This window comes from Cyanistes caeruleus, chromosome 6 (assembly GCF_971803275.1).
Source record: "Cyanistes caeruleus chromosome 6, bCyaCae1.hap1.1, whole genome shotgun sequence".
Taxonomy (NCBI): Eukaryota; Metazoa; Chordata; class Aves; order Passeriformes; family Paridae; genus Cyanistes; species Cyanistes caeruleus.
Genome location: NC_141706.1, coordinates 52,688,473 through 52,709,125, shown reverse-complemented (window position 1 = coordinate 52,709,125; position 20,653 = coordinate 52,688,473). Strand labels below are relative to the sequence as shown.

The 20,653-nt window shown below is 39.3% G+C and overlaps 1 protein-coding gene across 2 annotated transcripts in view; it reads left to right on the top strand.

The window, feature by feature from the left end:
• Positions 1-9,647: 9,647 nt before the first annotated feature.
• The window catches only part of PPP4R3A (protein phosphatase 4 regulatory subunit 3A), a 43,291-nt gene continuing 32,285 nt past the window's right edge, over positions 9,648-20,653 (top strand). Inside the window, exons 1-3 of one of the 2 annotated variants that reach the window (XM_086893050.1) lie at positions 10,831-11,982; positions 14,239-14,339; positions 19,268-19,323. Coding sequence is in view for 1 of the 2 variants with exons in the window: in XM_023927689.2 (XP_023783457.1) it covers positions 11,841-11,982; positions 19,268-19,323 (198 nt within the window). In the remaining variant the exon portion in view is untranslated. Of the gene's footprint in view, positions 11,983-14,238; positions 14,340-19,267; positions 19,324-20,653 lie in introns of both variants that reach the window. The other variant, XM_023927689.2, reaches the window with a different exon arrangement.

The window sequence follows — 20,653 nt, the reverse complement described above, 5'->3', positions numbered from 1 at the left end:
TGAGAACTCTCTTATGCTGATTCATCATAAGGAAAGGTTGTCAATTAATCAGTTAAAGAAATAGTAAATGACTGCCAGGACATGGAAAGGTCATTCAAGAATTTTAAACATTAGATTCCCCACTTGAAAACTGTGGTGTTTAACCCAACATTTCATTAACCAGGAGAACAGGAAATGACAGACATGTCACTAGTTTTTAAAAACTGCTTATCTCAGGGGTTATCTGAGAAGTAACAATACCCAAGGTCTGACTTTCATGGGTGGCAAACTAGTTGAAATTATTGTAAAATAGAAGTAGAAATTTGAGTAAATTAAAATATGAAGGAACAATCAATATGGTGTTTGAGAAAGGAATTTGCATAGCAAATGTAGTAATCATGAGGTTGACCCTGTGATTTTTATATACTTGGATTTGTAAAATGCTTCTTTGATAACGGCACCTCACTAAGAACTTGCAAAGAAATTAACTTTTCATGGAATGGGAGCAAAGATAATCCATGGGTAAACAACTGGTGGGAGATCCAAAAAAAATATTATTTTCTGCAAATAACGAAGAAAATAGGGTTCCAGTGGATCTACAGCTGTCCAGATCCTGCTGTAAAATCCATTCACAAATGACAACATAAAGGTGTATACTGAAGCAGGAAAGTTTGCAAAGATAACAAGCTGTGCATCAAAGTTACAACTAAAGCAGACAGCAAGGATTTGAAGAAAGTTTTAGCCAAAGCTGAGCAGCCAGACAGTAAAACCTCTCATACAATATATGCTTATCAAATTCAAACACAGACACTTGAAAGAAAAATACAAAACAGAGAGCTCTTAGCTGTAACTGCTCATGAAAGGGATTTGGGCGTTATTTGAATAGGCAACACCATGCCCTGTGGCAAGAAAAGACAAACTGAGTATTACAATTATATCCTTATGAAAAGAACAGAGAACAAACCAGGAAAACATAATGATGCTGTTGTAGCAACCTTGAATCTCAAATACATGCACTTCTTGTGGATGGTGGTTATTGATCTCCAAAACCAATGTAGTAGCACTAGATAAGATACAGGTAAGTTAAACTGTAGGGATCAGAAATAATGAATAGGTTCTATTCAAGGGAAACTGAACAGCACATTTCTTCATGGAAAAAAGATGATTAAAGGTGCAGAGAACATAAAATCAGTTTTATAACTATGGTGATTCATTGTTTCTCAGAAGCACAAAAGCTGTATAGTAATTTGAAACAAACAAAAGGAAACACTTTCTTTTAAACATCACTTAGTTGTACAGAATGCTGAAACAGATGAACCTTTGATCTGACCAGTGTGGCAGGTCTTACAGTCTTATGACTGACACATTTCTCTGACTGAGTTCAGTGTCATGTTGAGGCAACATCAGTTGAGCAATATGAGAAGCTCAGTATAAAAATAACATCCTTTTCAAAGTATTCTTTCCATTTGTATCTACCACCCCTCTCTACTGTGACAGGCATTGCCAATAGCTAAAAATATGTGAGCACATAAATAACATCAGCGCCTATCATGTGGCTGTGATCTGCTTGTACCATACTTGTCCACGTCATTTCTGTTACCAGTTTTACCAATTCATAATTGGCAACTGCTCCTCCCAAGTCCTCTGGTAAAAGTATGGCCTTGCCACATACACTGAGAACTAACAAAATCAGGCTTTTATTATGTTAAATGTAGAACTATGAGCTCTTCAAAGACAGAGGAATCAATGAAATGGTCTTCTGATCATTACTGTAGGAGCATTATAGAAGGAGAAAGCCGGTTTTGAAATGAGTGGTCCCGAAAGAAATTCAAACAAGTCCCTTTATACCTTTGCACTAGATTTGTAGGCAGGAGGAGCAAATTTTGCAATGAAGATGTATATGTCAGTGCAAACATGGTATTTACTGCATTCTTTTAAATGGCCATCTTTGCTTTGGAAGTTACTAACTTATTTTCACAACACAGCTATCTATAGTGTAAAACTATAACAACTGTGATTATCCCAGAAACCTTGTGTATTTGGGATATGATAGCATATATTATAGCACAGAAGAGTGACAGCATATGTAGAAAATTAATTTGTTGCATTCCTCCAGTTCCACTGACTCCTGAACTGTGGCTACAGAAAGATAGAAAAGATGAAAATGGTTTTCCTCTCCTCAAAGAACTGCTGTTAAGAAAGCTAAGACACCATCAGGTGGTGCCTAGGAATTGATGTAACAAGAAAAGAACATCCTACCTTGCACATTAATTTCTGCAAAAGAGCCATGAGCCTGTCTATTCTTATGTGCACATTTATCTGAAGAAGTTGTCAACAGCCTACAAATTTCTTTAAGGAGAATGCACTGTGCAGAAATAAATCAACAGCAAAATCAGAGACTAGACTGGAAAAGTGCATAAAATTAGTCTAATTTTAATATATGCTAAAATATGCCTTTTGCTATTTAAGATGAATAAATTATACTGCTATTTTCCATGTAACCCTATGACCTCCTGGGGGTTATTTTCAGTACAGTGTTTTGGAGGGGGAAAAAAATCCCTCAGGATCTCTTAAGTTCTTCTGCTATGAGAGATCTGAGCTGAGATAGCTGGAGGCAAGAAACAGCACAGTTCCCAATTCTGATACCATTCAGTGTACTACTATTAGAAAAGTGTCATTTAATTGTCATTCCAAAAGCATCTCCTCTTTAAATGGCTGAAGTCTTGTTTTGCTAAAAAGTTTTTGTTTCATTTTGTGAAATGCGTGGATTTGAGTTCAGACTTCTATAAAATTGCATATGTCCTGTGCTTAAAATGCAGTTGATTAACAAAACTTGTATGTCCTATTAAACTCCTATTTCTGATATTCCCCGTACTGTTACTTTTCCCATGTCCATGCCTTTATCATAGTTTGTGGCTATAGTGAATTCTCTATACAGTTATTTTGCAGTATTGCCAGGGATCTTCTGATGCTTGCCACTCCTCAAGCCTACAAAGAGGCTATACTGAACTGAATGACAGGTTATGTGCTAGAATCCCCAAAAAGTCACTTCCTGGGAAAATTGAGAACAATATTTGCAATGTGAAGAAGAAAAGCACCACACATGGGATAAACCAGAGGGTGATACATGCCAATTGGTAGAGGAAGGCTTTCAAGGCAAGTATAAAACAGGGAAGAGAAGGATAGCAAAAAAAACTCTGAAAATGTATTTGGCTTGAGGGGGAACCAAGTTGTGCAGGGCCTTGCAAACACAGAGATTATTCCTATAGCAGGGAATGTAGTTCAGCAGAGATTTCAAACTAGTGGCAGCTATGAGCAGGAAGGCAGGTGAGAACATAAGCTAAGCACAACTCATCTGGATGTGCAGAACAGAATTGGCAGGAACGTAGTAGAGATATAAAGAGGGCAGCTGTATGAGTAAAGGAGGGAGATGAGCTTGATTGGGTCCATGGTTTCCTCGGTGAGAAGGTCAGGGAAGGGATTTAGGGCTGGTCCATGTCATATATAAAAGGTAACAGGGAAGTATAAATCATAATCCCCATGATTTGGGATTATAAGAAGTGAGAAGCACAGAGGAAAGCAGGAAGGGATCAAGGTTTCAGCTTTACTGACTGGAATTAGTCTTGTTTTCCTTTATCTCTAGTTGCCCCAGAATACTCTCATGGCTGCAAAGCACTGTAAGATCTTTAGATGATCAAGGCTCTAGGGCGGTGGTTTCAGGGGACCTCAACAAATGCCAGCTGGCAATTCTGTTGTCTCCATACAAGCACATTACATTGAATGGCTATATTATACCACATACCTGAAATTGTAAAGAACGTCTTGACATCAGGGAACCTCAAACACCTATCTACGAGAGAATGGATGTTTACAAAATTTTTATGCAGAAGATTTCAGAAAATTTAAAGCATTCTCACTATACTATTTTAGTCAGTATTAAACCCAAACACATAGAACTGTGATATATTTTGATAGTTTAGACATGCTCTCATTATTATTTTGTCAGGTTCTGTCACTAATGAAAGCCATAAACATCACAAATCCTACATGTTAATTAGTTTAGACAATTGTTAGTGAATATTTAATATCTATAATTCTAATAATATAATATAGTAACTATATAGTGACAAGCTGCAGTGATGATTAATGAAACAGTATGCACTTACACTCTCTTTATAGTAATGTCCAAGTGTGGGCCTAGCTTTATTTATTTAGGACTACTCATTCTCCCTGTGGATTTAGCCCCACTGTGCTTTACCCACCAGTGCATAGCAGAGCCATGTCACTGCAGTCACCCCACACTTCAACACCCCGGAGCATGAAAGCTGCCAGACCCCCTTTGCACCTCACTGCTCCAGACCTTCCTGGCGCACACACCATTCCCAACCTTCTTCCTCCCGCGCATCCGTTGATAATCCCCGCATGCCTCTAATGCCTTTGCCCATTAGTCACAAGTGTCTGACTTGAGAGCTCTGCTTTGAGGCCACCCATGCTCTACAAGAGACACTCGTAGTACATTAGTACATTGGACTACTAAATTTGATTTCAGCATCAATGTTTCCTTGCAGCAGAGCATTCCATCAGTTTCTTCAATGAGCTATGAAAAAGAACAATTATTCTTGTTTTGACCATCCCACCTACTTGCTGGATTTCTTGCTCCTTAGTTCTCATATTGGAGGGAAAATTAAACAACTGACCCTTACTGACTTTCTTCATGCTTTTCAAGATGTTACAGATGTTTGCCAAATCCTATCTCAGGTGTCAACCAGAAAAGAGGTAACATATATGGAAAAAGAGGAGGCTAGGCTGAGAATGTAGAATCAGAAGAATTTCTATGTTGCTACTGAGGCGAACCCATTCCATAACAATTTAGGTTGTTTTTCTAGGTAACAATAATAGCAAAGCCTCCAGTGTTGGTCTACTTAGCTTTGCTTTTAGCTAGAGAAGGGGTGCAAAGTGAGGACAATGCACATTTCCCTCCCTAAATGCTTGACCTCTTTTGCTGCAGAGCTCATCCACAGAGCCTGGTGTCAGGTTCTCACCTCTACTTTGTTGGCTTCATATGCAAAATGGAAGACATTAGAAGCAGCTAAGATAATTAGTAATCTTTTGAGTAGTTAGATGTGCTCCTGATCTGTTTATATTACTTAGTTGCAACTTGCACCACAATCATTCCTATTCTGCGCAAGTCTTGAATTATTTGCATCTCTATGACTATCATTGTCACAAACACTGAAGTGACTCATTTTAAAACTAGAAAAAACAAACTTATATTTGAATTGCTGTCAGTACAATGGCTGATTCTAAATTACTTTCTTAAAAAAACTTACCTGCCTCCTTTTTTTTCAGGACATTTTTTCAGGTTTCTGACATATTTTTACATTTATTACACTTTATTACATACAGGTATATTGTCACTCTTGCTAACTTTTGTCCAGGAACCTGATCCTAAATTTACACAGGCCCAGTCCAGTTGTCCCAGATGACTGCTCTAATTGAAGTACCAACCTGCTGAGACTCTGTGTGTGTGAGTGTCCACTACCTGTGTCCATGTGCTGCTGTCTTGTTCTGGCTCTGACAATGTCCCTTCTCCATCTCTTTTGGCCTTTCCCCCTTTTTACTCTAAATCCACCTATGTAGTTCCTTTTTACACAAACTGGAAACACATCCAACAGTTCCCACACTCACCTCAGCATGTGCCTAAGGTACTGAGGAATTCATTTGAATGAGAGTATTGCAGCAGATAGTAATTTTTTAGGTGATTAGGTAGAGATATAATAGAAAAATTGAGGTAGTTTTTACCCTTATGGGTTTCTGATGGACTTTCAAAGCTTCCTGGAAACAAAGTTATTATTTGGATCTCATACTTCCTGCCTTTCTGTCCATCACTTTCTCAAAAGACCATCAAATATATGAGTCTAAGAGAAGCCTGTTGTAGTCCAAATTACAGATGAAGTACTGGAAACGTTATTCTAAAAAAATACCTGGGAGCAAAATTTACGAACAGAAAGTCTGCCATAGGAAAAGGAAAAAAAGGACTCAATAACTCTTATAAAGACTTTACAAACACAGTCAACAGGCAAAATAATACATGTAAAAATAGAAATATATACTGCATAGGGACAACCAGCATAATTCAGATGTCTTGGAGTTCCCCTTGCAGAAGGAGGGGGAATTTTCACTGCTGGATGAATAAATGACCCAGGCACATTCTCTGCATCAGCAGTGCTTTGAAATTCTTCAGTCTGTTGATAATGAGGCCTACGTATTTAGATAAAGCATAGCATTTCCAGAGAGGCATACAGGAATTCAAAACAAATATAGACTTTGCATGACTGTGCAGTTGCAGAGAACTCTTTAAAGGAAGCTCCACTTGGAAGACAAGGATCTTTTCAGTACTGTGAAAATTAAGACAACGATAGGGATTGGAAGAAAAGAGATGACATTTCTGTTGAGGGGATTCATATGCATATTATGTAGGAGGAAGAGTCACAGAATCTTAACTGCTGACCTTCATAGGTTCATGTTTGTGGTTTAGGTACAAGAACAGAGCTACTGCTTCTCAGGGATCTGTGGCAGGATGTGAAAGTTGAGCAGCAGCATCTGAGACATGATTCAGAGCGTATGGCTGCAAAAAAGTGCATGCTGCAGGAATTTGAGATTTTGGAGTGCAACAAATGGATCTGAAAAAAAAAAAAAATAAAGCTCTTCAGAGCAATTCTTTCTGATCTATTTCAATTTCTTAAAATTTGTTAACATTGAGGACACCAGAATTACAGAATATGGCATTAAAGCTACTTTTATTCCTGATGTTACATTCTTCCACAGTGTGCTAGTTTACAATATACACCAAAGGCATATTATAGGATCTTACAGACACAGAGCAGTATCAGAAGTTTGTGTTGGGTTGCTTGTTTCCTGTGCAGCCTTGCCTCCTTCAGAGCTGCCTTACTATTTATTCCCATAGATATCGCCCTGTATTTGGCTGTATCTGAAGGGTCCTGTCTAAGAGGTATTGGTCAGAGCACAACCAGGCCACAACCTGACTGCCTGAGCTGCTCATCTATCAGATCTTGAACAAATACTGTTTACAGCTCAAAATTTTATGTGAAAATGTCATTGCTTGCCTTAAAAATGCAGTGATTACTGGGAAGCACTGATGAGCTCACAGACATTTGTAAAGCTGGCATAAGCCAGAAGAGCTGCCAGGAACCTTCCCAGCTGTCCTAGGCTAAGCCATGCTTTCTACACCAGCATCTTCAGTAAGTGAACCTGTCTGTTTCTGACCCTGATGTCCTTATCCATTTCTTGCCATTCTTCCAGGCTCTCCAAGTCAAACACAGCTTTTTATGCACAGAGATTTTACATTGACTTTCTAAACATTACAAGAAATCCTAAATAGCATCAGTCCTACTCTTGATTTCTCACAATCATCTAGGATCATCTCCACAGATCAATAATTCCTTTTGAGCTCTGCCAGTCACCTCAAATCTGACCCGTGCAATGTGAGTTTTCTTCACAGAATACAATTTTAACTTTCCAGAAAAGTACCTGAGAACTATCCATGTATATTATATCTGCACCATTACCCTTATGAGAAGCTTTGTAATTTAACAATAAATTAAACATTTTTCTCCCTAAATCCACATCAGCTGCTGCTGCTATAAACCCTTCTTATAATTCTTTATTGCATTCTGTGTGAGCATTTATTGTCTGTGACTGATGTCAGATAAATCAGTCTACTATTATCTGGGTTCCTACTTGTCCAATTTGAATACTTACAGTCAGTCTTCATGTCTTGCAGAATTTCTGCAATAATTTAAGATTTATTATAAGTTAGTAAAGTTTCATGCTTCCTGAGATCACGCCTGCAAGCCTTCTTAGGACTCTCAAATTCAAGTTTTTTAGGACCTGCATACTTGAATATGTTTCTATCTAAGAAAAGTTGTTAAATATCCTTCTAAAAAAGGACCAGGAAAGCACCAAGTCATCATCATATGATAGAAATACATCACACATTCTTTCAAGGACAAAACAAAATTATTTATTTATTTAACAATTCTATTTTATTTTTTTTTTGTATCACTATTAACATTTTTTAAAATCTTGATATAATAGGCTGATAATAGTGTTAAGATTTAGGAAACACAAGGTGCTCCTAAAACCACCAGCCATGCAAATTTCTTGCCATCCTTATCCATTTTTTCTGTGGTTCATAACTTGTAAGGATTGCTAGGTTTGCTTTTTGTCTACTGTATGTACTTATTTCAAACTTCTGTGTTTTACTTCCCCACTGAACTAGAAACATATTTTTTCTGAATCTCCCCTCTTTTTTGATCACAATATTCTGACTCCTTTATAGCCATCTTCTTTATAGCCTCCCCCTATAATGATGATTTTTCTATTTAATTTTTTTCTTTTTACTCAGACATTCATTTTCCACAGCTTTTTGGGGCACATGTCAGAATATATGCCTTGGGAGCAAGAAGACATAGCAAGTGTCTGTGTGTGTGTGTAGTGTGGATTGTAACCTTGTTTGCACACACTGAGTGTAGCATATCTATATACTCAGGCAAGCATAGACTTTCATTCTAGCAAAAATGTTCACCATAATAAAGTCTAAAGTTGTTAGTTTCCCTAATATATGGGTTTTTTTGTTCAGAAAATAGCTAGCTAGGAGTTTAAGGAGCTGTAATAATGTCTTAGTACATAAGACCAAATTTATATGTGTGACCCAAAGTTCTTCACAATAACAATGCAATTTTGTTTTCCAAAATTATTATTAGGTGCTGAAAGAAAAAGTTACCTTGTTCTTTAGTCTTGACTGCTGTGCAGGAAAGTAGCTCTCTGTGGTAAACCCAGTTTAAGTTTACTCTTTTTTCATCGATCTATGTGTAGTTACTTTCCTAGGAATATGAAAGTTTAAAACTTTCATATACTCTCAAGTGTTCAATTCTCCATCTCATCATTTATTACACAATTCCTGGTAGGCAAAAGTTTCTGTCAGGGCTAGGTCCTCTATTATTTAAAGGAACTAAAGGAGCCTAAACCTTTTAACTCAGGTAATGACAGCCTTTCCTGATGCCTGAAGATATTTCTTTCTGGACACAAACTTTCAACCTGGTAGAAATGGAGAGAAGGATTTGAGGAGTGACCTGACAGACTTGCTTTCTAACTCATTATTCCAAGAAACATAAACAGAATGTTTCTTTCTTTCCAAACTACTTTCCAGCATGGGAAGTTGTTCTCAATGCCCTACCTTTTTTTTTTTTCTGGAATGACTGGGGTAGAAATGTTTGAAAAAAACACAAAACCTTAAATATAATGAGAATTGGTTTAAAACCTGACAGGCACCATTTTTGGACTGAGCACTGTTCTGACTGGTATCAAAATAACACAAGGCCCATTAAAAGAAGCTGAGCCCAACATTTTCATAAAGCAAACTATGCAAACTGAAATCTGATTAAGTTCTTGTTTTCAATTCACAAAAATAAAATAAATAAATAATTAAATAAATAAACAAACACTGCAGTGAGCACTTGTGGTCTCTATTTAATCTGATGGCCACAAGAGGGTAGAATTTGTAAATGGAACATGAATATAACACTCCTACAGAGTTTTCTCTAAGTGACATCAATCTTTTCTGAAGTCACAAAAATCCATCTCTAGGCTGGCCTGAGGGAAATTTTGGCACAGCGCCTGTGCCCAGGAACATCCTCTCGAGAGCTGCCCAGGCCAAGCAAAGGCAACGAGCATCTTGCTGTGCACGTGCTGTGTGGTGGTTCCCCTTCTGCCAGGGCCACAATCCACAGTTCCCAGACATCTGAATCTCCTCAAACCTGTTGCTGCTTTAGCCAAGAACCATGCTGAGAACAAGAAGCACAACATCCTTCCAGCTATGTCACAGCCACATACAACACCTTGGAGCCTCCTGTATTCTTAACCAGCCCTTGGGCATCAGAGCAAAGGCTTTATCTGGACACATCAGGAGTCACAGAATACTCTGATTTGGAAGGGACCCATCAGGACCATAGAATCCAACTCCAAGCCCTGCACAGGACATGCCAAGAGTCACAGCAGGTGCCTGAGGGCATTGTCCAAACACCTCTTGAACTCTGTCAGGCTGCTGCTGTGACCCTGGGAACCTTGTTCGGGAAACTGCATATCAATTCTGCAACCAAACACTGTCTTTCTCACAGGGCGAAAGAAATAAAAGACGGACAAAGGAAAACAGGGCTTGACTAGAGGCTTCGTTGTGATACATAATTAATTCTGGTGAAAGCTGCAAATTTGTGGTTTTGGCTCAAACCACCCTTAATACGACTCACTTTGACAAACGAGTATCAGGACTTGTTCAAAAGCATAAAATAACAGAGTGTATATTGCAGTGAGCTCCCATGTACACTGTGTATCTAGAATGTACGGTGAAAGGGACTCTCTTCTGCTGTAGTGCTGGTGGGGTCCCAAACGCACCAGTGTTTTCACATATTTTAGGGAAATCTGTCAAACAAATGCTCAGATGTTGGCAGCAGTGGCAGAAGCAGAGCGTCGACAGCTTCTGTTACTGGAATTCTTTGATCCCACCTATGACTGCAGAGATCCAACAGACATTCAACCAAAAGCTGTTTAACTTTGGGATCACTCGGAAAGGTGTAACAGGAGGAAGAAAAAAAGGAAAAAAAAATAAGAAGAAAAGAGACGACCACAAAGCCGGGGTCCCCCAGTGCCTGCCCCAGGCCCGCGGTACCGGCGCGGTCACAGCCGCACGCGCGTCCCCCGCGCGGGGCCGCTGGCCCTTTAAATGCCGGCGGGCGGCCCGTGCCGCCGCTGGCTGGGAGACCCCGCGCCTCCAGTGAGAGGTGAAACCAAGATGGCGGCCGTGCAGTGACTGAGGCGGAGCCGGGGCCGGAGGGAGCCGGGCCGCACCAACCGCTGCCGATCGCCCCCTCCCTCCGCAGGGCACAGCGTGTCTTTGTCGGCCGGACCGCCGAACGCCTGGAACTGCAGCCACGTCGCAAGGCGCGCAGGGGGGTCGGGACTGAGCCGCCGCAGCACCGGGAGAAGGAGGAGGAGGAGGAGGAGGAAGAAGAACATGGCGGCGGAGTCAGGCTGGGAGTGAAGGCGCTGCTTGCGACCGGAGCCCATGGGGAAGACGGGACGCTGAGCTCAGCCGGCCGTTCACCCCGTCCCGGGACGGGCAGTGTCCGCAGGCCACAGGCGGGAAGGAGGGCGGCTCCTTGAGCCCCGCGCTGACGGACGGCGAGCGAGGGGCTTCAGGCCTGGGCAGCTGCTGCACAATAGAGCCGGGCTACAGGCCAGGGCGAGCGGCCCCTCTCCCTTCTGCCTCCCTTCCTCTGATTCCCTCCGGCCTCACCAGCCTCCCCCCTGTTTTCCTCGGCAGGGCTCCGGCTTCCAGGAACGCCTGCTCCTGTCACGCTGGGCCGGCTGTAGTCCGCCGCTGCTTCCACTACCGTGGACCCGCTTCTCCTCCGGGATCTCTTTTTCACCGTCTCTCCTGCCTGCCCTTCTCCCTGCAAGGAGCCTCTCTCCTCTCTGCGGCTCTCCTTGCCTAGGTTTACTCGCCTTTTGTGCAGCATCTGACTGTACCTGAAAGAGCAGCTCCCCTTTTCACATCTTCACCTCTTGTTTCCCCCTCCTCCCCGATCCTCTGTTGCCCTCGATAATGAGGATCCCGTTGGGGCACTGAAGAGGAGTAAGAAGAGCTTGCTTGGCGTGCCCGTGTGGGGCTGCTCCCTTCTTTCCCGCTCCCCTCCCCAGAGGGGGGCCTGGCCCCCGACCAGCCTTCTGCACCTCCAGCGATTGTAAGCCAGAGTGGTGGCTGCGGTGTGGCAGGCGGCAGGATGACGGACACCCGGCGGAGGGTGAAGGTTTACACGCTAAATGAGGACCGCCAGTGGGATGATCGAGGCACAGGGCATGTGTCCTCTTGCTACGTGGAGAGGCTCAAGGGCATGTCCCTGCTAGTCAGGGCAGAGAGTGATGGTAAGTGTGTACGGCTGAAGGTACGGTCTTTCCTCGTCCTACCCAGAAAAGGAACTGGTGTAGCTTTGTGTCTGTTGCCTTAATGTTTTGCTGCATAATTCAAATGGTATTCCTAAAAGCAAGTAGGCAGTAACCAGGGTTCATTCGTGCTAGGCCAAGTGATAGGAACAGAAGATTGCCATCAAATGCAAGCGTAGTAGGCATTTGTTGAATACAGTGTTGCATGCAAAAGGCGTTCGAGTCTCGTTGTAAATCTTGAATGGGTTTGGATATCTACTGGTCTTGTTTCAAAACTGGTCATTGGATGTTTCTGGAAGCGATCTTCTCATGGAAGTTGTTCAAAACTTAGATTTTGGTTTTTAGTGTTTGTTTTCAGAAGATCGTTGGATGGCTAACACCCTTCTGTTTCCATCTGCCCTTTTCTTTGGTAGCTTTTAGAATTATGTAAAACATTCTAACAGCTACCAACGGTTTTCAAAGTATGGTTATGGTAGGAAAGACAATACAATGGACAGAACAGCATTTTCAGAGACGCCTTTTTTTTTTTTTTAATGGAATGTGAGTTCTCAGTCCTCCAGTGGTTCTAGGGTTTCCTGAAAATAAATTTAAAATTAAAGATTAACTTCTTTCACGTTTTCTGGCAACATATGTCAGTTGTATATATTAAGTAGTAATAACTAGCCCTGTAGCTACATGTTTGGGCTAGTCTTGACAGTTGGTTGAGTTCACGACTGCTGTGATCAGTGATTTTAAAATATGTACTTAACAGTATCAAGCTTGTACCATTTGGCTTTTAAAGTCTGTCAGTGCATGACTTAATACTTCATTAGATGTATAACTACTGTATTTAGCGACTTGTAGATCTAGTTGTAGCTTGTGACTGTCAACAGACCTTATAATTTTATTTACTGAGCTTCTTTATTGTAGGGAGTAGGATGAAAAGCAACTTGAGAATCGTTAATCCTTACATTTTGAGAAAGTTCTGATAAACTGTACAATATGTAATCTCTATGGCAAAGATCAAAACTGATTTGGAGGAATAAGTCATCTAACCAGGATTTTGGTAACTGAGCTTTTGCTAAGTCCCCAGAGAGATCTTGTAGTTTCTTGATTTTATTTTAAAAGGTTAAACTGATACCTGATTTTTATTTATTTTACAGTGAGGAAGATGCATTTAAACCTTGACCAGCTTCATAGTGAAAGAGAAAACATATGAAATGGGAATAGATTTAGTTTAATTTCAACATGAGGAGGGAATTAAAAAAATAATCACTAAATTTTTAGGCTAATTTTTACACTGTGTTTTGTCATAGATACTGTCCTGGCTGCCTACATGGTTGTTTGGGTCATGTTTAAAAACCTGTCATGTCTCCCGTGTGTTAAAAATTTTCTGTTTTGTGGTGGTGTTGTTTGGGGGATTTTTGTTTGTTTTTTGAAAAATATTTTTAAAAAATAAATCAAAAGATCTGTGGTTCCTAACCTGCTTGTGAAGAAGAAATAGCTCATTCGAACTGAAACCCATTTATTAACCTTCAGTGGGATATGTGTGCTTCAGACTGACTGAACTGAGTTGAACTGTTGTTGCCAGCTCCCTTGTAAATGAACATCTTTAAGAAGGAAGATACAAATTGGTAGAAAAATTAAAATTAAGTCATTGTTTTATCTTGCATAGCTGAGATACTCTAATCAAAGCAGAACTGTCTCAAATTTACTAATTGCACCTAATGCACATATGTTTATTTGGTAGGATATACACTTTAGATCTCTCTCCATCTGTGTACTTTGTTCTTCAAAGTATTGACTAATACACAGAGTTAAAGTTCTTAATATAGTAGGTAGTATCAGTCCTGGGTAAATGTGCACTCTATTAATAGCCTAGTTTTTCTAACTTGCTTGTGTAAACACCTCATAAAATCTGATTTATATTCTGTTTACTCCCAATGTCTATTGTTTGTGTGCTAATTTTGAAGGCAAATAGTCATTTTTACATGTGAGCAAATAATTTGGAAAAAGGTAATGCCATAACTGGGCTTTATATACTGTGCAATTTGTGTTTCCTTGCATGCTTTTTTAACTAAATGAAATAGTTGACTGTGATTTTTAACTTTTTCCCAGTTAACAAAGACATACAGGTAGTAGGAACCGAACTGTACACCATTTGCCTCCATGTTTCCATTGCATTTTTGTATTGTCTTTCTTTGTCAGCTCCTCCTCTTTTCACAATGAAACTTCTTCCTTCCTGCATTTCTAAACCAGCTTTTCCTAGCCTTTGAGCTGAGATTCATCCTGTGCACACTGGCATATTCTTACTGACTTACTCCAGGAAGCTGACAGAAAACCTCGGGATCTGCCTGAAGGTGAAGGCTCCATTTCCTGAGTAGGGGAGGTGCTGGGGATGTCAGCAGTAGTTTGTTCTCATGTGTGTGAAATTCCCACTCCTGTTAAAGGACCAGTTTGGCTATGCACCGATCAACAGCAGAATTACCAGTGGTTTCTTTGGCTGACCATGTGGGCTAGCACACGGTTCAGTCTTTGGATTTTGCAGCTATGACTTGGTGTAGTAGGCTGCTTTACAAATGGTCGAGATTTTATAGCGCAGTCAGGGTGCTCAGATAAGGCAAGTACAATCAGTATGCCACGTCCAGAGTAAGCTGTCATTTGGAACTGGAGGAATAACAACTGAGTAAAAGGCTTTTTTATCTGTAGGAGTGTTTTTTTTAAGTTGTGCTGGTGTTTAACACCATCATAAAAGAAAATAATTTAGAGTAGATGAGTGAGTTATGTTGCTAGCTGCATGTCTAATGTTGCCAGGCACTAAACTGTTAAGAGTCATTGCGGACAATTTGGAATAATCAATTTTAGAACAGAAATACCATAAATTGCTTTCATATCAGGTTTATTATGCTTTGAAGCATGAAATTGTAATTTTTTTACTCTTTAATAGCTATTCAATTTTTCTTTAAAACCCTGGAAAGTTTCTCTGTGTGATTCCTAGGTGTAATGTATTCTACTTGAATTGCAGCAGAGCAAGAGTGAAATATTTTCTTACAAATTATCACCTACCATATGAGTTTCTTTGTGTCATCAGAAGCCTTTGATTTCTTACCTGTTTCTGACATGGCATTTTAGGCTACAGTGGCCCACCTTATTCTTAAAATATCTGTGCTTCTTGGGGTTTACTGCATGGTTTCAGATCACCTTTTTTTTTTGAGCCCAGATGACTGAAGTGACCTCTAAAGAGAATGTTGCTGTTCAAATAATTTGTGTTAATTTGAAAGTTTAAACCTTTAATTAAAACTTATTGGTCCTATATCTGAAAGTTAATTCCTCCATTACATGCTATATTTGTGAGCTCTCTTTTAGGAACGCTCATAATTTTCATTCAGAAGTTGCAGTTTGCTGCTTCTGTATGTTAATGACTTCTGCCAAAGGGCAAGCACCTATCCTTGCTGTTTCTGTAGTACAGGTATCAGTAAACCTGTACAGCTAGCAGGCTTAGACAAAACTTGGCTTAAGTTTTTTTTACCTTGTTCAAACTCAAGGGACTGATTTTATTGGCTTGTTTTTAGGCAAGCAACACATTGTTTATCTTTGATCAAAATAAAAAAAAAGAATGGGGGAAGATGATTTTGTTGCTTTTCTCCTGGTTCTCCCCTTTCCTTAATATTTGTGTTTGACCCTCCGGAAGTGTCTTAGACTCAGGAATATTCTCTTTGAATTGTAGAACTCTTTCTACAATTTCTACAAAAACAATTTGAGCTGTTTCTTGAGTTTCTGAGGATTAGTTTCTGATTCAGTTGCAGCAGAACTGATTGCAGAACTTAAACCTCTGTGTGCATTTTGCAAGAAGCAGCTCTGGAATTTAAACTTTCATTTAAATGTAAACATGTTTATACTGGTGAGGGGTAATGAACAGCACTTTTTTTTTTTCTGCTTTTGAGGAAGACTCTATGTAGTAGTTTGGTGGGAGAGGAGCAGTGTTCCACATTAACTGGTCTCTTACAAATGCATATTTGTAAACAAAGCTACAAATTTGTTGTTTAATAAGACTGTTGAATTGGGATATTTGGTGTCTCTAAATAGGATTGAAAATAGCATTGAATATCTGTATGTGATCTCTTTTGAGCAAGTCCTTCCCTATACACACATTCCTTCTGGAGCACAGGATGTTGTTTTCTACTAACAAAACCCCCAGCTGTGCTTATTGCATTACAGTGGCAGGTAAAAGAATTCTGCAAGTTAGTTTTCCTTTTTATACGTGGGTTTGGGGATTATTTTTTGGCTCCAGTGTTTTGCAGTTACCTTTACAAATTCATTCAATGCTGTAATTTAAAAAGTAACTAGATCTGCATGATTTTGGAACATTTACTAAAAACATAGTTTGCATACAGGTGAGTTTTCAGGTCTTACCTAACTTTGAATAGAGTCATTGGGTCAAGGTGAAGTTTTTGTTGGTGTATTTTTATGAAGTAGACTGGATGGTCTTAACATTTTCTGGGATAGTACCAATGGAAAAATACCTACATAGAAAGTAATGCTTATGACAGAAGCATCTCAGACAAGTGATAATGACTTTGAATGGAAGTTTATTTGTGGTGTGTTACATTTCTGTAATCTTTTTCTAAATAATATATCTGTGTTTCAGACATCTGTTGCTACTGTCTGGTTTCCACATGCAAGTAACAAAGATTTAACATTGCCTCATACCAGGAAGGAGCCTGATCCTGTAAAATTTAGTGTATGAAATAAACTCACTGAACTAACTAGTAGATTAGTCACTGATCTTTGACTTTTTGAACCCTTTTTGGGGAACTTCCCGCACAAATGGAGCGTCTTATTCTCCAGAAGGATGGATCTGGGGCTGTTACTAGTTATAGAGCACAATTTACCCTTCAGTATGTTTCTATCTCCAGATCAATATTTTTCTAGTTATTGTCCAAAATGGTGAGGAATAAGTTGAATCACGGTAGTGAGAAGCAATTCAAGCCTTAAAAAGTTTGATTTGTCTTTCCTGCAAGCATCAGGTTTAGTAGATAAGAATAAATGCTCTTTTTTTGGTAAGTCTAGTAAAGAAGTAATTTTCTATTGTCTGCTTCTAGCTTGGAAAATGAAGTGTCTGCATTCAGTCATTTTCAGTTTTTTAAATAGTATTTTGTCAAACATGGCGTTCAGGTTATGTATGATATTCTTCTAAGGTTGGGACCTACATGTCTGTAGGTCTGTGTTCAGCCATTAAAATATGATGTTGAAATTATCAATTACTTTTGATTCTTAGAAGATTCTAGTTCATACTTGCTACTATTAAATATTTCTAGAGAGTTAAGACTTTATAGGAGTTTGTCAACCAATTTAATAGCACAAATAATATTCTAAGATGTTGTGTAGTAAAAGCTGGGACTTTGAAAACACAACCGACTCTGTATCTTACGATTGTAATGGAAAAGGCTGGTTTTAGATTCTATTTTCATTAGACAAACTCAAAATGCAAAGCTTGAGACTATGGCCAAAGTATGAGCGATGTATTGGATTAGTCTGTAAACCCCATCTTAGATGTTTTCCTTCTCTGTCCTGCTCTATGGTTTGTGATTATTTTTTTCTTTAGTTACGCAGTTACACTTAAGCAAATAAGCTGCTTTGGTAACAGAGCTGGTGCATGTCAGAAAACTGGAAAAACTCCAAAAAACCTGAATAGTATATTTGGGCTGAGGCAAGGGAGCTTTTTCTGTGTGTCTTGTTTTCCCTTGAGAGGTATTTATTTCAGTTTTGTTGTTGAATTGTATCTGAGTTTGTAAACAGCTTTTACTCCAAGAGCAGTTGAGACAGGGTGATAGCTTCTCAAGCCAACTTCATTAGTGAAGGCTGCCTCTTGTAGAAAACAGAAGTTAGGAACAAGCAGCCTTCAAAGGTACATTAATTTGAAAAAAATACTTAATTGTATCTGATGATCGCATACATAGTAAGCTAGTGAATATAAAAATCATTGGTAAAGCTTCTAAATTTGTCAAGTAGTAACATTTCTCATCGGACAATGGAATGTTCTGATATTTATGTAATTATTTAATGATACACCACTCTTACAGGAAGTGAAGTTCTGTGATCTGGTTCCTTAGTCTCTTCCCTCACATCCCCAGGGCTAACATCATCATCAGTGTCAGACAGAGGGATTGAGTGCACCCTCAGCAGTTTTACAGGTGACACCAAGCTGCAGTGGTGTGGTTGACATGCCTAAGGGATAGAATACCATCCACGTGGACCTGCACAAGCTTGAGAAGTGGGCCCTTGTGAACCTTATGGGGTGCAAGGTGCTGCACCTGGGTCAGTGCAGCACTCTGGTCTCAGTCCAGGCTAGGGAATGAACAGATGGGGAGCAGCCCATATTTTAAGTATACATTTGCCTTAGAACTATAGTGATGAAACTGAGAAGTTAACACTTTTTTGTAGAGAAAGTTTGGACTTTTCTTAAAGCCTAAATTTAACCAGGCAAGTAAATGGAGAAATGCCACATTAAAAGGGTGCTTGTAGCCTTACATTTTAATTATGTGACTGACAATGCAAGTTAATTTATCAGTATTTCTTCCTGTAAGCTGAGTGAAGCTCTGCAAATATGTCAGTTAGTCATGCACTGGCATTAGTGCAGCTGAGTAGCAAGGTGGATGAAGGAAGTGATTGGTCCAAAAATAAAGTCAGTTTTAAAAGTTGTTTTTGCATAGATCCATGCTTCAGGTTGTTTAAATATGACACGAGGATGCTAACATGTAAAAGGAAGGGAAAGAAGACACAGACATGAGAATGGAATTGCTGTTCTGTGTCTTACATCAGTAAAACCTGCTGTGAAACAATTGTTCCTGAGTGTATTGTGGGAAGTTTTCTGGTATTAGCAGTCACAATGGTTACTGCTCTAAGCATTTGTTTCTAGGAAAATAAGTGTTTTAGCTAACCTTTAAGTACAAATGCCACATTATTAGAATTTTCACACAAAACAACCATTGGTAATCTCTGGAATGTTACTGAAATTCTTTTGGCATGCTGACTTAAGACTTTATCATGTCTAAAAAATTTTCTGTGGAAAAGCTATTATTCAGAATAAGAAAGGTTTAAAATTCAGTCCTCAGAGCATTATTCTGTACTATATGTGAACAATATCTTTGAGGGGCAAATGAAATATAAAGCTCAAGGGTAGGGGTTAGGAGACTTACTGTTGATCAAGGAAAGAGTGATAAGAAAGTTCATGTGGAGATTAAAATTTTAGCACGCATATAAATAAGTGGAACTTTTTTTTTTCTAGGCTCTCTTCTTTTGGAGTCCAAAATTAATCCGAACACTGCATACCAGAAGCAACAGGTAAACATACTTTTCTTTTCCTCATGTTTAAAGGCAGGGTCTTTAAGAGTATACAACCAACAGTGTAGCAATATAGTAATTTTTTTGCCTCTCTTGCAAGTTATATTTTATGTTCTTGTGCCAAAAATAGGTGGAGTAGTTTGCACCATTTTTGTCCATTACATGATCATGTGCTACTTCTCTGCATTTTTTGTGAAGTTATACACTCTGTTTTGCAACAGAAATTGCTTTGGAGGAGACAGTCAAAACATAGTTGGAAGAACCACAAAGTAGCCGAGGTTACTGAGGGTTATAGTATCTGAAACTTAGTATCATCTGTCTTTTTTCTTTATATTTAAGATGCTATAACTTTAAATGTATTTTTATTCAAGGAAAGACTAGAAGGCTTTAAAGCTATTTACATGTTAACCGTTGTTTATCTTTTACTTAGAAGGTGGGTATGGGTTACTACTGCTCCAGAGCATTCTGTGTGCATAAAAGCAGCTTCTCACCTCAGTTTGAAGCACGTTGCTTCTATTACTTAAGCCATACACTGTGAGCCCCTAAAGAATGCTTCTGAGAAGTGAACTGTGTAGGTTTTGTACTTTATTTCCTGTGCTTATTTCATGGATGCTGGGAATTGCCCTTACAGGTTTAAAAATGCTGAGCCAGATTGTATTTTGTTGCCTGTTTGGTCAGCTCAGACTTGTTAAAATCTTGTCGGGTACAATTAATGTATTAAAACAGTTTTCAGTCTTTCAGCTTTATTAGTTTATTACAGGAATGGATATACTGTTGTTTAGTTCACAGGCAGTCCTAATGGTTGTGTCACTGCAGTTGTTTGTATGATTGTATTTTTAAATAAATGGGGAGAACCAGTATGGGCCAAAAATACCCTTCCTTAAAAAATTTAACCTGTATCTATCTCTTGATATATTCGTAATGCAGTGTGTAGGCAGCCCATACTGAACAAATGATAAGGCCACTGTGGGTCTGGAGAATCAATTCCAGAGTGTAAGACCTGCAAAAATGCTAAGCAGACTAAGTTTTAGCTGTAATCCTGACTAGCTTGAGGTCATGGTTCTATGATACAGTAACTTGAGCTTTAAAACCCTGAAGTGACACTGAATATTTCACAGCTGTATGGCATAAAGTGCTGATCTGGTGTAAACTTGCTTTGCTGGCTTTAATTGGTTAAAAGAGCACTGAGGAGTGAGTTTTCTGTCTAAATTGGCTTTATGCCACATCAGACATGAAAGCTTCTTCTGGTAGGCATAAAATTGTAAGATTGGTGCAAACCACCACACATGCCAGTCAGTGTAACAGCATTTCCTCCTCCGGGTCAGGCATA